Below are 13,001 nucleotides of genomic sequence, written 5' to 3' on the forward strand. Positions count from 1 at the left end.
TGGTGACCCCCTAGTTTATTCTATCAGCTCCTTTTTAAATGTATATTTTGGTTACCTTTCTTTAACCAGAAAAGCTAAACTCTGGTCTCCTTTTCTGATCTCTGGTTGTCTCTGTCATTTCCTCCTTCCTTCAAGCTAACATATAGCACTGGCAGCAGCACACAAGTTTTTCACTCTCCAGCAATTCACACATTACAGGCTTTCCTGAATATTCATTGACAGAAAACCCAGATATTCAACTGAGGGTACACTTGACAGGAAGCTGCCAATATTGGTTCGCACTAGCACAGGCCTATACTGTATATGTTTTTCCAAACATTCATTTGTCTAATTCACACATAGTGGTTTGGGTGCACAGCAGAAAACCTAATTCATGAACTGATTATGAAGAAGTCTCAGTCTACGTTATCCTCACTGAACTCAATGAGTAGTCATGTTGTGCAAGTCTGACTTCCTGGCTGCAACAGAACCCTCTGAATCACAAACACAAAACAATGCATATTGTTTCTACCTCCACTTGATTGGGCCACAAATGCTTTTTAAAAAGGTGAAGAAAATTATCAAAAGAGGAAACATCAATCAGCCCACAGGCCTTATGTTGTAAATTTGAATTTTCTCAAATTTAAAATGGAAGAAATTGTACTTTTAACTGTATACTGTACTTCTTTTATAGCAATATATTGTTTGTTGTTGGGGGGCTTTAGGGAAAAAAGTAATAAATCCATTAAAACTAACAGAAATTACATGGAGTTTGGGGAAATTTTACACATGCAAACAACTCACTCCAATATAAAGTTGCACAAAACTGCCCAACACAACCAGGAAGCTCATAACCAAAACATCTGCACATCAAAGGAATTTATTTTAAGAAGTTGGCCCTGGCATATATAATGATGGACACACAATAGTATTAGTAACTTCCTGTAATGTTTATTTAAAAACAACAACACTTAAAATTCACAACCCTATGCACAAAGGCACAGATCCAAAAGAAGATAAGGCTTTTAAACAAGGCCTACCCCAAACCATAATCAAATCGTGCATCACCCCAGAAACACATTGCAAAAAATCACCACCATGGGCACAAAGGCGTGGATCTAAAGCACAAATACGTTCATGCGATTGTTACACAGAATGCCTCCAACTCTCCCAGACCCTGTACAGAAATGCAACTGTTTAAAAAGTGCCACTCTCAACTTGGGGGCTGGGGTGCGTGGTTAACCCTTCCGAATCTGCACTTAGGCATTCGACGGGGGGCGAGTGTTTATTAGTCCACTTCCAGGTCATCCGAGGAAGAGACTGGAAAGAGTTTGGCGCCTTCGGAGCAGAAAGCCTGCAGCGCCTCTCCAACAGCAGGCCTACTGCTACGAGCCTAATGTTCCCGATTCCGGAGCGGGTGTGGCTGGAAGGAAGCGATCGCCTGGCAGCATTCAGACGTGCACTTCAAAATCACGTTCCCCGACCACAACAGCCACAGGCTTAGTCGTAATCAATATGGACAAAAGGGCCTTTCGCGCACGCACTGTTTGAATGCCAGGCTCCAGCATGGGAGAAAAGTGAACCGCCCAAGAGTCTGTGGAGCAGCGGCCAGGCAGGCAGGCCAGGAGGCTGGGCCACGCGGATTCCCGAGCAAAACCCCCACGCCTCCACCCACTCTCCGCGCGCACCGGCCGTACCTCTCTCACCGGGCAGACAGGCGAGTCTTTGCGCAGCTTCCGCGCCGCCTCCGCCGCTTTGCTTCTGCTCCGAGCAGCCACTCCACTCGCTCCGCCCGCTCGCAAGCGCTGACGTGCTGCTCTGCTCTTCCCTCCCCAAGCAATACGCAGGAAAACCCACAGGCGACGCTTCGGTTTCCTTTCCGCTGCTCTCCTGCCATAGAGCGAGAAACAGGCCGGAATTGCAACCCCGTAGACTTGCGGGGAAATGGAGGGACGATCCCATTCCCTGCGGGTGGAAATCCTTGGTTCCTTTTAACGATTTGCGGGAGGGTTAGCCGTGTTGCAGCAAAAAAGGCTTGCATATTTATTATGGCATAAGCTTTCGTGGACTGCTAGCCACTTCATCAGAAGCGTGACATGGCATTTTCAATAACTATCCTAAGCTTATGTGTCTGTATCTTTGCAATCAGCGAGATTTGAGCTGTTTGCATTTAATTTCCTGTAACCCAGGTTTCAACCCCATCAACGCTAGGTGTATAAATATTACTCAAGAGAATGCTTCCTGTATCTGATGGAATTGGCTGTAGTTCCTGAAATCTTGTGTTTCGGTTCCTTCTGCAACATACTTTTCTCTGCTCCGGCCCACAGAAAATCAGAATTATAGCTCAGTCTACAGGGTACCCACAGCAACAAAACACAGGGAAGATGCACTTAATGAACTCAGGTATAATTTTGTATGTACTGTTTTGTGTGCAAAATGTTTATGTTTGTGTTTAAATGTTTCAAAAGTAACACTGCCAACGCCAATGTTCTTCTCCATACTGAATGTATGAGAAGTGGCTATGCTGAAGCAGCCCCGCAAAAGGGCATCCAACCTCAACTTAAAATCCACAGTTGAGACCAACCCAAATATCACAAAAAGGTGACAAGCCTCCAAACACTCCAGAATTCTTCCTCGGGCAAGATGTTGCACAAAGCAAGGGGTAAGGGGGGGGGGCAAGTAAAAAAACCAAAGAATGCAAAAAGAACCAAAGAATGGGCTAATGTTGTATACATGAAATTAGTTTATACTCTTAAAAATATGGAGGCTCCATCTCCACACTTAGGTGACATTTTTATTGAGCCCATGTTTAAGCATTGTCCAACTGTGGATTCTGAATGCTTTTTGTAGGGAGCAACACGACTACCTTTGCAATTCATGTGCCTCGAACTACAGAGGGTATTATGGCATATTAAAGACTAACACTTTTATGGTATGAACTTTTGAAGGTTTCATCCGATGCAAATAAGGCGTGCGTGTGTAAAAGCAGCGAGGTTGGGAAACGAAGTGCCAAAAGTACAAACAGTGAGAATTCAGTTAGAGCCGACTTGTGGGCAGAAATAAGCGTAGGAACCTTTTTTTAAAAACCAAACACAGTAGTGCTAGATGCCCAAACAAACAGCTTGCTAACTCGGAGGTGACTTAACATCCGCAACGGGGCCATCAACGAGTCTCTTATTCGAAGCATAGAGATAGAAAAGGGTAGCATCGCACAGCTTCCATTTCCGGTAAAAAAAAAATGAAAACCGCCATTAGCTGTGATTCCCTAAGCGGGCTCAGAATGGCGCCGCTGCCTCCCTTTGGCATATCTATAGGGAGCCCGCACCCCTTTACATCGGAAGGGAGAGCCGAAAGATGGTTCAAATTGCGGACCAGGAAGGCTAAGAGGGGCTGCGGCGCAGTTGTGCGAAGGGTTGTGGAGCATCTCTAATGTCTCCTGGCTGAAGTTGTGGGCTGACTCACACGCTTGCCCAACTTCCGGCTGAATTTGGCGAGTTTCCATCTGACGGGTTCGCTAAGGGAGAGAAACATCAAACCGGGACTGCGCCGGAGTCCATGAGACCATCGACGCCTGCAGTCGGTTGAAATGATGGATTGGGGTGGGTGGATGTCTGCGAGGGCAGTTTAACCAGACAGTTGCAATCCTAGGTGTGTTTTGAAGGGGGCTTTTTCTCTCTATTGGAAATCCAATCCAGGCATCGATAGAGATTGATCAGATCAGGGCGGATTTTTAACTGGGAAGGGGCGGCGAATATTTTACAGCAGTATTTTTAAAACAACACCATGCCTGCTTTTAGGTGTAGTGCGGTGGTTAGAGAGTTAGGACTAGGTTTGGGGACCAGGTTCAAATTCGGGAGTGCCCATATCTCGCTTGCTTTGCATGAGGAAGTCTCCAGGTTCCGTTCCCCAGCATCTGTATGCAGGGGTGGGAATAATCCTGCTCCAAATCCTGGGAATCCTCTGCAAAGCAATGGTGACAGCGATTAGCTCGATGATCCAAGTGTTTGACTCGTGTCTAAGGCAGCTAAGACCTGGGCACAGTCATTCTCTCTGAGCCTAACCTGCCCTACAGGATTGTTGTGAAAATATTTTTCAAGAAAAGAAAAGGAGGGGTGAGAAAACCATATATGCTCCCTGAGCTCCTTGAAGGACAGGGACGATATAAATTAAAAAATAGTAACTTCCAGTTGCCTTTATAGGGAGATGCATGTACTGTAGACTTTATTCACTGCAGGTCTGCCTTATATTCTCCCCCCACCCCCAAAAAAGAAACCCACTTTGTGGTTGTAGAAAACACTTATCATAATTAGCTTAGAAAGTTGTTGGTTTTTAATACAAAGTTGAATGAATGATAAGAGAACATGAAGCTGTTAAAACTGTTCATAGTCTACTTTTGGTGGGGACTATTAGGTGTTTGGAAGTGCTAAATGATTTGTAATTGCACATTAGCATAAATTGAAGTATTTGAATTCATAATCAATATTGCCCTGGATGCAGCTGAGAGTAAGCTAACGTTTCATATTTCTGATGAAGTGTTTTTTTGTAACTTGCCATCTTGCATCCAACCAAAGCAGGAGTGTTGCCTAGTTTGTATCTCTTTTATACTTACAAGTTTTACTGTGTTTTCCACAGTTTCACTTCTTCAGTTGGTGGGGAAATTTATTTGAGAGCAGTGCCTTGTTGTTGATGGAGGTAGAATGCTAACACAACAAAACACTAATGGTCTTTCCTCCCTCCTAAATAGATAAATAGAAGATAGCAACATGGTTGAAAACTCACCGGCCCCATTGCCAGAAAGAGCTATATATGGCTTTGTTCTGTATTTAGGATCCCAGTTCCTCTTTAGTAAGTATATTTCTTTGTTCAGTAACTCATTTTAGCCCAATCCTCCTTCCACACTTGTGACTGCAATCCAAGAAGACACCTTGGGCAACCTGGTTATTTCACTAAGGTAAAGGTAAAGGTACCCCTGCCCGTACGGGCCAGTCTTGCCAGACTCTGGGGTTGTGCGCCCATCTCACTCAAGAGGCCAGGGGCCAGCGCTGTCCGAAGACACTTCCGGGTCACGTGGCCAGCGTGACATCGCTGCTCTGGCGAGCCAGAGCTGCACACGGAAACGCCGTTTACCTTCCCGCTAGAAAGCGGTCCCTATTTATCTACTTGCACCCGAGGGTGCTTTCGAACTGCTAGGTTGGCAGGCGCTGGGACCGAGCAGCGGGAGCGCACCCCGCCGCGGGGATTCGAACCGCCGACCTTTCGATCGGCAAGCCCTAGGCGCTGAGGCTTTTACCCACAGCGCCACCCACGTCCGGTTATTTCACTATCAACCTATTATTTCACCTTATAATCAACCACTTAACACCCTTTCATAGTTCCAAGACTTTAAAGTGTGATGATAAGGAGAATGTCAATACTGAAAACAAAAGTGCTTAGGGATCATGACCAATTAGGCTTGCTGGGTTGAGACTCTGCAAGGGTTGCTAGACCTCTTCAGGAGCCACATATAAGATTGTACTGTAAAGATAAAGCTCATTGATTTCATTATGACTTATTCCCAGATAAGTGAGCCTAGGATTGCATTCAAATCTGTGGGAATTGCTTCCAGGTAGTCATGCACAGAATCTAAAGGAACAGGATTCTTCTGAATCCTCAGTTTTATGTGTTGTACTTTGCCTTCATTTGAAAGCACTTGACCAATATTCTTATTGTTCTAAAACATGCAATCCTTCGGACTTGTCTTGTCATTCAGCCAATTGAATAACTTTAGCTCTTCACTGTTGGAAGCTGCTGTGGCCAGTGATGTCTGATAGACTTCCCCCTTCTCTGCACAAGAACCTAACCCAATTCATTTTTACTTGAAGTAAGTCTATTGCAGCACTGTAGTGGTCTTTCATCCAGATAGATATTAGCCAGATCAGAATCTCATAACCAGCAATAACAGTCTTTCCAGCCAGGCCATAGATGCAAGCTTGGCTACTTTGTTGTAGGAGATCATATCACATCTGCCATTGACTTTTCTTCCTTCTTGTTTTATGCAGTGCTGTACCTTGTCTGGGCCTATATACCTGAATCCTGGCTGTTCTCATGGGGGTTAACATACTGGCCTCAAAAGTAGGTTTGAATAATTTTTGACACTAATTGTCTTTCATGTCGGTCGACCTCAGTTAAATAGAGAATAAATGTTTCTGTACATTTTGCCTTGTATCTCAAGTTATACAAATACTGGAAACATACTTAAAAAAAAAAAGAAAGCTGAGAATCGTGGGGGGGGGGGAGTTGCTGTTGCTCCCTTTTCCAGCACTAGCCTCCAGCAGGGGACACATCCATGGCTAGTCAGAGGCTTCTGGAAAACCTGTCATAGCAGAGCATGAAGACATGCATTCCACCCTTCCCCAAAAATAGACTGTCCCAAGCACCTGATATTCAGAGGCAGTATGTTTTTGAAATGATTTCCTGTAGCCATCAAGGCTAAGAGCTATTAATGTCCTTGTTCTCATTACATTTGTCTAAGCTTTTTTTAAAAAAGGCCTTCTAAGAACGTGAAAATTGCCACATCCTGTGCCAGCAAACTCCATAGATTAACCATTCTTAATCCAGTCGCTCTTGTGTGATGAGAGATGGAGAACCATTTTGGGAACTCTTGCTCTACTGTTTGGGTGTTATCTAACTAAGTCATGCTCTGAACAGAACCACTGAAATCGGTAGACCTACTCAAGAGTATGATTGCCATTACATACCAACACTTGTTAATTTTTAAAATTTCTATCCTGTCCTCTGCCCCTTTTGACTTGTTTACAAAATTAAAAGGCACCAAACTTGCCCCACAGGGAAACTGCTCCAGCCTCAGTCATTTTGGTTGCTCTTTGCTGTACCATTTTCTCCAGCACTACACCATCATCTTTGAAATGTGACCTTACTTCATTTAGTGCTTGAAGTGATTTCTGCTGTGTGTTTCCTTGTGTATACAACTCTACTTAAGGTAACTGTTTTTACCTCCATTTCATAGGTTCTGGGCTGTCGCTTTGCCTGTCTACCTTTTAGTTAGCGTGGGAATAGCCTATGTACTCCTCTTTGGTATTAACATGATTAGTACTGCTCCACTGAATTCCACACACACCATTACAGGTAAGGATGCTGACAAGGACTGCAAGTAATACACTCATAATACTATTTTTAGCTACTCACAATACAGCCGTGTCTTGGTTTTCGAACAGCTTAGTTCTCAAACGTTTTGGCTCCCAAATGTCGCAAACCTGGAAGTGACTGTGCAAACTATTTTTGGAAGCCAAACATCTGATGGGGGTTCTGCAGCTTCTGATTGGCTGCAGGAGCTTACTGCAGCCAATCAAAAGCGGTGCTTTGGTTTCTGAACATTTTGGAAGTTGAAAGGGTTCTGTTTGACTTCCAAGGTACGACTGTACTTGTTTTTATTGTGGGACTTGTGAGCGCTGGGGCTGAATAGGTATTGCATGGTTGACCACACCTCCTCCTGATCCCCCACAACAGTTTTCAAAGGACAGTGTAAAAACATACACCTAAAAGAACAGAAAGGAAATCAGAACATTATAAAAAAGAGAAAACTTTGGTCAAAACGGTATTACCCTACAATAGATGTGCAAAAGAGTTAATAAAAGCATCAAGATTTCCATGGGCATACAAACATCTTGTGGGCAATACTGAAATGGATGTGATCCTGGAACTTGTAGCCCCCTCTTCAATCAACCTGCACCTATACTTTATTATAGTTTAAAATATCTACTCATGGGTCTGGTTCGTACATGCATGTACTTGTAGAGTAAGTTTTATCATCAGTATGCTTTTTGTCATTTGCATTTGTAAAAAATTACTCTCATCAACACATGCTGCTTGACACATAGATAAAAGGCTTTCCACTGAATTAACTCAAGAGTTTCTGCATTCAATCAATAGATTACGATATATCACACGTTACCTTTCCTACTTTGCTATATATTGAGGGAAATGGCATGTTACTGGCCTACTTGAAAATGCGAGTGGGGAATCATTTCTGGTATTAAACATTTTATGTCCTGGCTTTCCACAGTTCTTCAAGGCAGCTCAAAGCACCAGCGTATAACAATTTCATACAAGAAAACAAATTTAAACACGAATACTAGAACTGTGGATGTTAAAACCTAAAACAGGAAAACCAAACCACAATCTTAGTTTAATTTAGATGATAGATAAATGATAGATAGATAGATAGATAGATAGATAGATTCCACCCTTCAGGAGAACATCCAGGCTTGTTTAAAAAATAAATGAAATTAAATACTGTGTTAAGAGGGTGAGATTTAAAAGCCAGGGAGAATAAAAGCAAAAGGATTGTAGTGTTGGTTTCAGGTAGACCTCTGTGGGATAGAAATTCCACAAATGAGGTGCTGCTACTGAGAAGGTTTTAATCATCCACCTTACCTCTGATGGTGGGTAGACTTGGAGGTGAACTTCCAAAGGTGGCTTCAATACAGTATAGTTGCATCTTGTGTCTCCACACAAGATCCGGGAAGCCCACATGAGAGCATCCCAGAGTTTGGTAAGCAAGTCAGAGAGATGAAAAGCTCTTTCTATGCCAGGAAAACCCGGCACAAAAGGAGCTTTTATTTTTCTGCCTTGCAATTGGGTTCTTATGGAAAGAAGTGTTGAATGGTTTCCCTACCTTTTAAAAAAGTCCTTCCTTGCAGAAGCTACCATCTTGGAAAAATGACTATCTTAGGCTACACTTAGTGGAAGCAAAACATTAAATTATCCACCCCATGGCCTGCATTTTGAAGTAGTACAGTCCTCAAAGGATTATCCCACTTTTTCTGAATATATAGGTCATTCCTTAGCCTCTGGGACTCACATGGTAAATCTGTATGCTGATTTTGTATGGTGGACTGCAAGGTTTTGGAAATAGATGTGCTGGCTTATTAGAGGAATCATTAATATATCTTGCTGTAAAACTACTTCCTTGTGAAAAAGTATTTTCTTAAGTATGACCAAAACATGATGTATCTTATTTTTCCTTACATTTTCTACAGACCACTACGCAAAAAATCAGAAATGGAAAAAACCACAAGAAGACGCCATCCCTGCATTAAGAGATATTCCTATCAGTGAAGTAAACAAAATGTTTTTCTTGTCGGACACAGAAGACTGCCCTAGAAACTAACTGAAGAAAAAGTATTTTTTTAATAAAAAAAAATAACCAAACTTATTCATATGGGAAAGATTTATAAATTCCTGAGTTGAGGAGGCTGGTTGGTAATGAAGTGCTAAAATGCTTGGCTTCAGTGAGATTATGTAAAAGTGCCTTAAAAATATGGATGCAGTACTAAAAAAGCATCTTTCAAGGTCTGAGTGTCTTGCTCCACCTGGTCCCCACACAAGCCAAGTGCCATTCATCCTCAGCCTCTGTCTGCTCTTTACATCCCAAAAACACACATACACCACAAATATATCTGAGCAAAGGGCGTGCCAACCCAGTCAGATAAGTATGGTACAAATAAATTAAAATAAAATAATAACAACAACTATTATTATTATTATTATTATTATTATTATACCCTCATATCACTTACCCTCATGCTTCTGTAAAAGCAGTGAACCAAGAACGCAAAGCAATTTTGTGCTATTGTCCTCTCGCTGGAAAGTAAAATCTGCAGAAGCTGGTAGGGTCTAAAAATCAGAACTTGTTTTCTGATCAGCATGCTCCCCAAGTTCTCAATAAGAGGCTATCCTGCATTAACTCTGCAGATATCTCTGTAAACTAGATCCTTTAAATTTACGTAAAACACCTGTGTACTACAGTGTTGAAAAAGCCGAAGATAATCTCTCAGCTCTAAAGCTATCAATTAGTGCTGCTTTAGGGGGAAACTGCACAAGATCCGATCCTACTCTGATTTCCTGTGTAACATCAACAGATACCCACGTTGATAGCGATATATATACACACACACACACACACACACACCCTAACCTTTTTTTGTTTGGCAAAACTGCAATACTTGTGCCAATGTAAACCACTTAAGAACAACAAAGATCCTTGATCCCTTTGTTTCCTAAATTATGCCCTTATCCAAGCAACCCTAACTTATCCACTATTTTGTTTAAACTGACTTTGATGCATTTACTGATGATAGAAAAATACTGCTCCCTTTCCCTTATGGGGTATCTAAGAGTCCGTATAGAGTCCTTAAGAACCGTAGGTTCTCTGTCGGTAGGAGAGAATAATAACACAGGCCCATCAGAGAATATTGAGAAGCAAAGCAGCTAGTAAGCATGATCTTTATTACGGTAAACTGTTGCAACAGGGTCCCCCACGCAGGGAGGGAGGAGAAGAACCCAGGACATTGGTGTGCAAGCTCTTATACTGTATAGACTTTTGAGATTGCCTACTATCCTGTAGCTCAAGACCACCCCCCAAAACATCATTCATACATCACAGAAAGAGGTGGTCCCCAGCAGATAATTGAAAGTGTTGCTTCTATCCTGTCTGCCAGGATACCTGATAGTTGCCTTTTCTGGGTAGCCTGGCCATTCCTTTGAGATGGTAAATACTTAGTTCCTGAATCTCTTACACAGGGGTAGACAATCACCTTCTCAATCCGGCCCGCGGACAGCCCAGGAATCAGCGTGTTTTTAGATGAGTAGAATGTGTCCTTTTATTTAAAATGCATCTCTAGGTTGTTTGTGGAACCTGCCTGGTGTTTTTACATGAGTAGAATGTGTGCTTTTATTTAAAATGCATCTCTGGGTTATTTGTGGGGCATAGGAATTTGTTCCTTTAAAAAAAATAGTCCAGCCCACCACATGGTCTGAGGGACGCCTGAAAAAGGTTGCCGACCCCTGCTCTTAAGCATATTGAGAGTGTGCTCAGCTTAACAGATAACTTGCTAGACTGTATTTACAGGGAGGTATAAGCCTCTACAGTCCAAAGACAATTGGAAAGCTTTTCCTATTTCCTTCCTCCTTGCAGAGAAATATTTGAAGTCAATTTGGGAGAGTAAAATTCAGGATTGTTCTCCTGTACTATTTCAGACCATAGCTGTCAACTTTCAGATTTGAAAATAAGGGATTAGCAGCCTCGAAAATAAGGGATCAGCAGTCTCACCTGTCCCGGGGACAATCTATGGGATATCTAACAATCCGGGATAGCAGCGGGAAGCAGCAGGAAACAGTGCTGGAATAAGGGGAATTTCCCACAAAAAAGGGAAGGTTGACACTATGTTTCAGACACATGGTTTATATATACTTATATATGTGTTTGTCTTGTACATTTGTGAACATTTATTTTATATATATATAAGACCTTAAAATTCCTATAACAGATTCAAGTTACAAAAAAGAAGATTCTGACTAAACATCAGGAGGAATTTTTTGACAGAGTTGTTCAACAGTGGAACGATTTTCCATCCTTGGAGGTTTTTAAGCAGAGGTTGTATGCACTGGCAGAGGAAGAGGAGTGCGGAGGGGGGGGACACACCGCCCCCGCAGCGTGATCCCAGTGTGGTGCCATCACAGCTGCCCCGCAGGTGGTGTGCCACACCCCCAGGACGCACACCAGCCCTGCCCCCGCCCCGGGCTGGAGCATGAAGCTCCTCCACTGGTTGGATGGCCATCTGTCATGGATGCTTTAGTTGTGATTCCTGCATTGCAGGGGGTTGGACTAGATTATATTTGGGATCCCTTCCAAAACTATGATTCTTTCCACATTTACTTGGAAATAAGTTAAACTGAATTCATTTGGCCTCTCAAATACTGTGTATTGGACATTTCCCGGGGATAAGTCAACCTATTAATTGCAAGCAAGTATTTGTGTGTGTATAGTTGTAGGCACTGCTTCCAGCAAGGGAATTCTATCTGTGCTTGGAGATAGGTAATCTATCTTGCTTGCTTAAAGCTTAGTTGGATTGCCACCAAAGAACTTTGTGCAGATAAAAAGACAGTGTGATAAATAGACATGCGCACAAAGCTTCTGTGCTTTCAGTTTCCCTTGCTTTAAATAGATTTACCGAAAGTGGTTCAGCTTATTGGAAGCAAAATAGTTAGGTTTCGAATTATGAGCATGAACGGATGCTGGTTTTCCCCAGCACCAACCCCCCCCCCCAAAAAACCACCCCAGAAATCCGTTTTTGGCAGCTTTCCTGTCCAATGAGGAGTAGGAAAAGCCAACAGAGGATTTATAATTTGTCCTAATCTTAGATAGACGGGCAGCATTGAGGAGGCAGGAGGGAAGCGAACACTTCACTAAAGGTAAGCTCTGGAATTCTCATAAGCAGGCAGAAATCCCCCCGCGGTCGGTCCCCACCCCCACCCCCAATATTGGATGTTCATTTTCAAAATATTGAAAAACAAAAATGGTTTTTAGCTGGGAATAGCAATAACTTAATGTTGCAATGTTTTAATTTTTAAAATGTTGCTCCAGAACATCCCTCCAGTGTTTTGGATACTAAGGGATCTGTTCCAATAAATTCTACACAATAAGGTGGTCTGCATAACATTCAACTATTATAGAACTGCTTGCGAGTCAAGCCTCTTTTTTATCAGAGGAATTTACATCTTCGAAGCGATGTATGCTTAGAAATTGTCACAAGGAAAAGGCTAGTGTCTCATTCCAAGGAACTGGGTCGTGTTTTTATACTTTATGGAACACTTCCATCCTCCTTCAAAAAGGTTTTGTTTGTGCAACTACGGATTGACTACCTCCCCTACGGCCCGATCCGATGCGGATTGGCGCGCTCAGAAGCCAATTTTTTCACAGAACCGATCGGAGACAAAATCGTGGGCAGCGCGCACGTGCACGAGAAAAAACAGGAAGCGCAATACGTGATTCTAGATACATGAAAACAGAGCAGGGAGTAAGATCAAATGCGGATACGGAACCAGGAAATGAAGGACGAAAAAGCGAACTTTTATATAAAATAATTTTTTAAAAAAATAATAATAAATTAAAATGCATCCTCCCCTCCCCTCCCATCCAAAGGCAGTCTAGCCTTCTCTGAATTCTGCCACAGACATAGTAC

At 42.6% G+C, this 13,001-nt stretch overlaps 2 protein-coding genes across 5 annotated transcripts in view; one reads left to right on the top strand and one right to left on the bottom strand.

Annotated features, from left to right (window-relative positions):
* Nucleotides 1-2,089, bottom strand: part of TTC3 (tetratricopeptide repeat domain 3) — a 60,741-nt gene extending 58,652 nt beyond the window's left edge. The window contains exon 1 of one of the 2 annotated variants that reach the window (XM_081908714.1): nucleotides 1,686-2,089. In XM_081908714.1, the coding sequence (XP_081764840.1) occupies nucleotides 1,686-1,941 (256 nt within the window). In that variant the 5' untranslated portion in view covers nucleotides 1,942-2,089. Of the gene's footprint in view, nucleotides 1-1,676 lie in introns of both variants that reach the window. The other variant, XM_081908713.1, reaches the window with a different exon arrangement.
* Nucleotides 2,090-2,236: 147 nt separating this feature from the next.
* Nucleotides 2,237-9,331, top strand: PIGP (phosphatidylinositol glycan anchor biosynthesis class P). 3 transcript variants are annotated; one of them, XM_081908815.1, is made up of 5 exons: nucleotides 2,237-2,382; nucleotides 4,724-4,824; nucleotides 6,018-6,090; nucleotides 6,986-7,104; nucleotides 9,018-9,331. In XM_081908815.1, the coding sequence occupies exons 2-5, from the start codon at nucleotides 4,743-4,745 to the stop codon at nucleotides 9,146-9,148; spliced, it is 405 nt and encodes a 134-aa protein (XP_081764941.1). In that variant the 5' UTR covers nucleotides 2,237-2,382; nucleotides 4,724-4,742; the 3' UTR covers nucleotides 9,149-9,331. The 3 variants fall into 3 exon arrangements, with proteins under 3 accessions (XP_081764941.1, XP_081764940.1, XP_081764939.1); XM_081908814.1 differs by lacking the exon at nucleotides 2,237-2,382 and adding an exon at nucleotides 3,221-3,627; XM_081908813.1 differs by lacking the exon at nucleotides 2,237-2,382 and adding an exon at nucleotides 3,222-3,578.
* The last annotated feature ends 3,670 nt before the right edge of the window (nucleotides 9,332-13,001 follow it).

Source organism: Podarcis melisellensis (assembly GCF_964234715.1).
Source record: "Podarcis melisellensis genome assembly, chromosome: 4".
NCBI lineage: Eukaryota > Metazoa > Chordata > Lepidosauria > Squamata > Lacertidae > Podarcis > Podarcis melisellensis.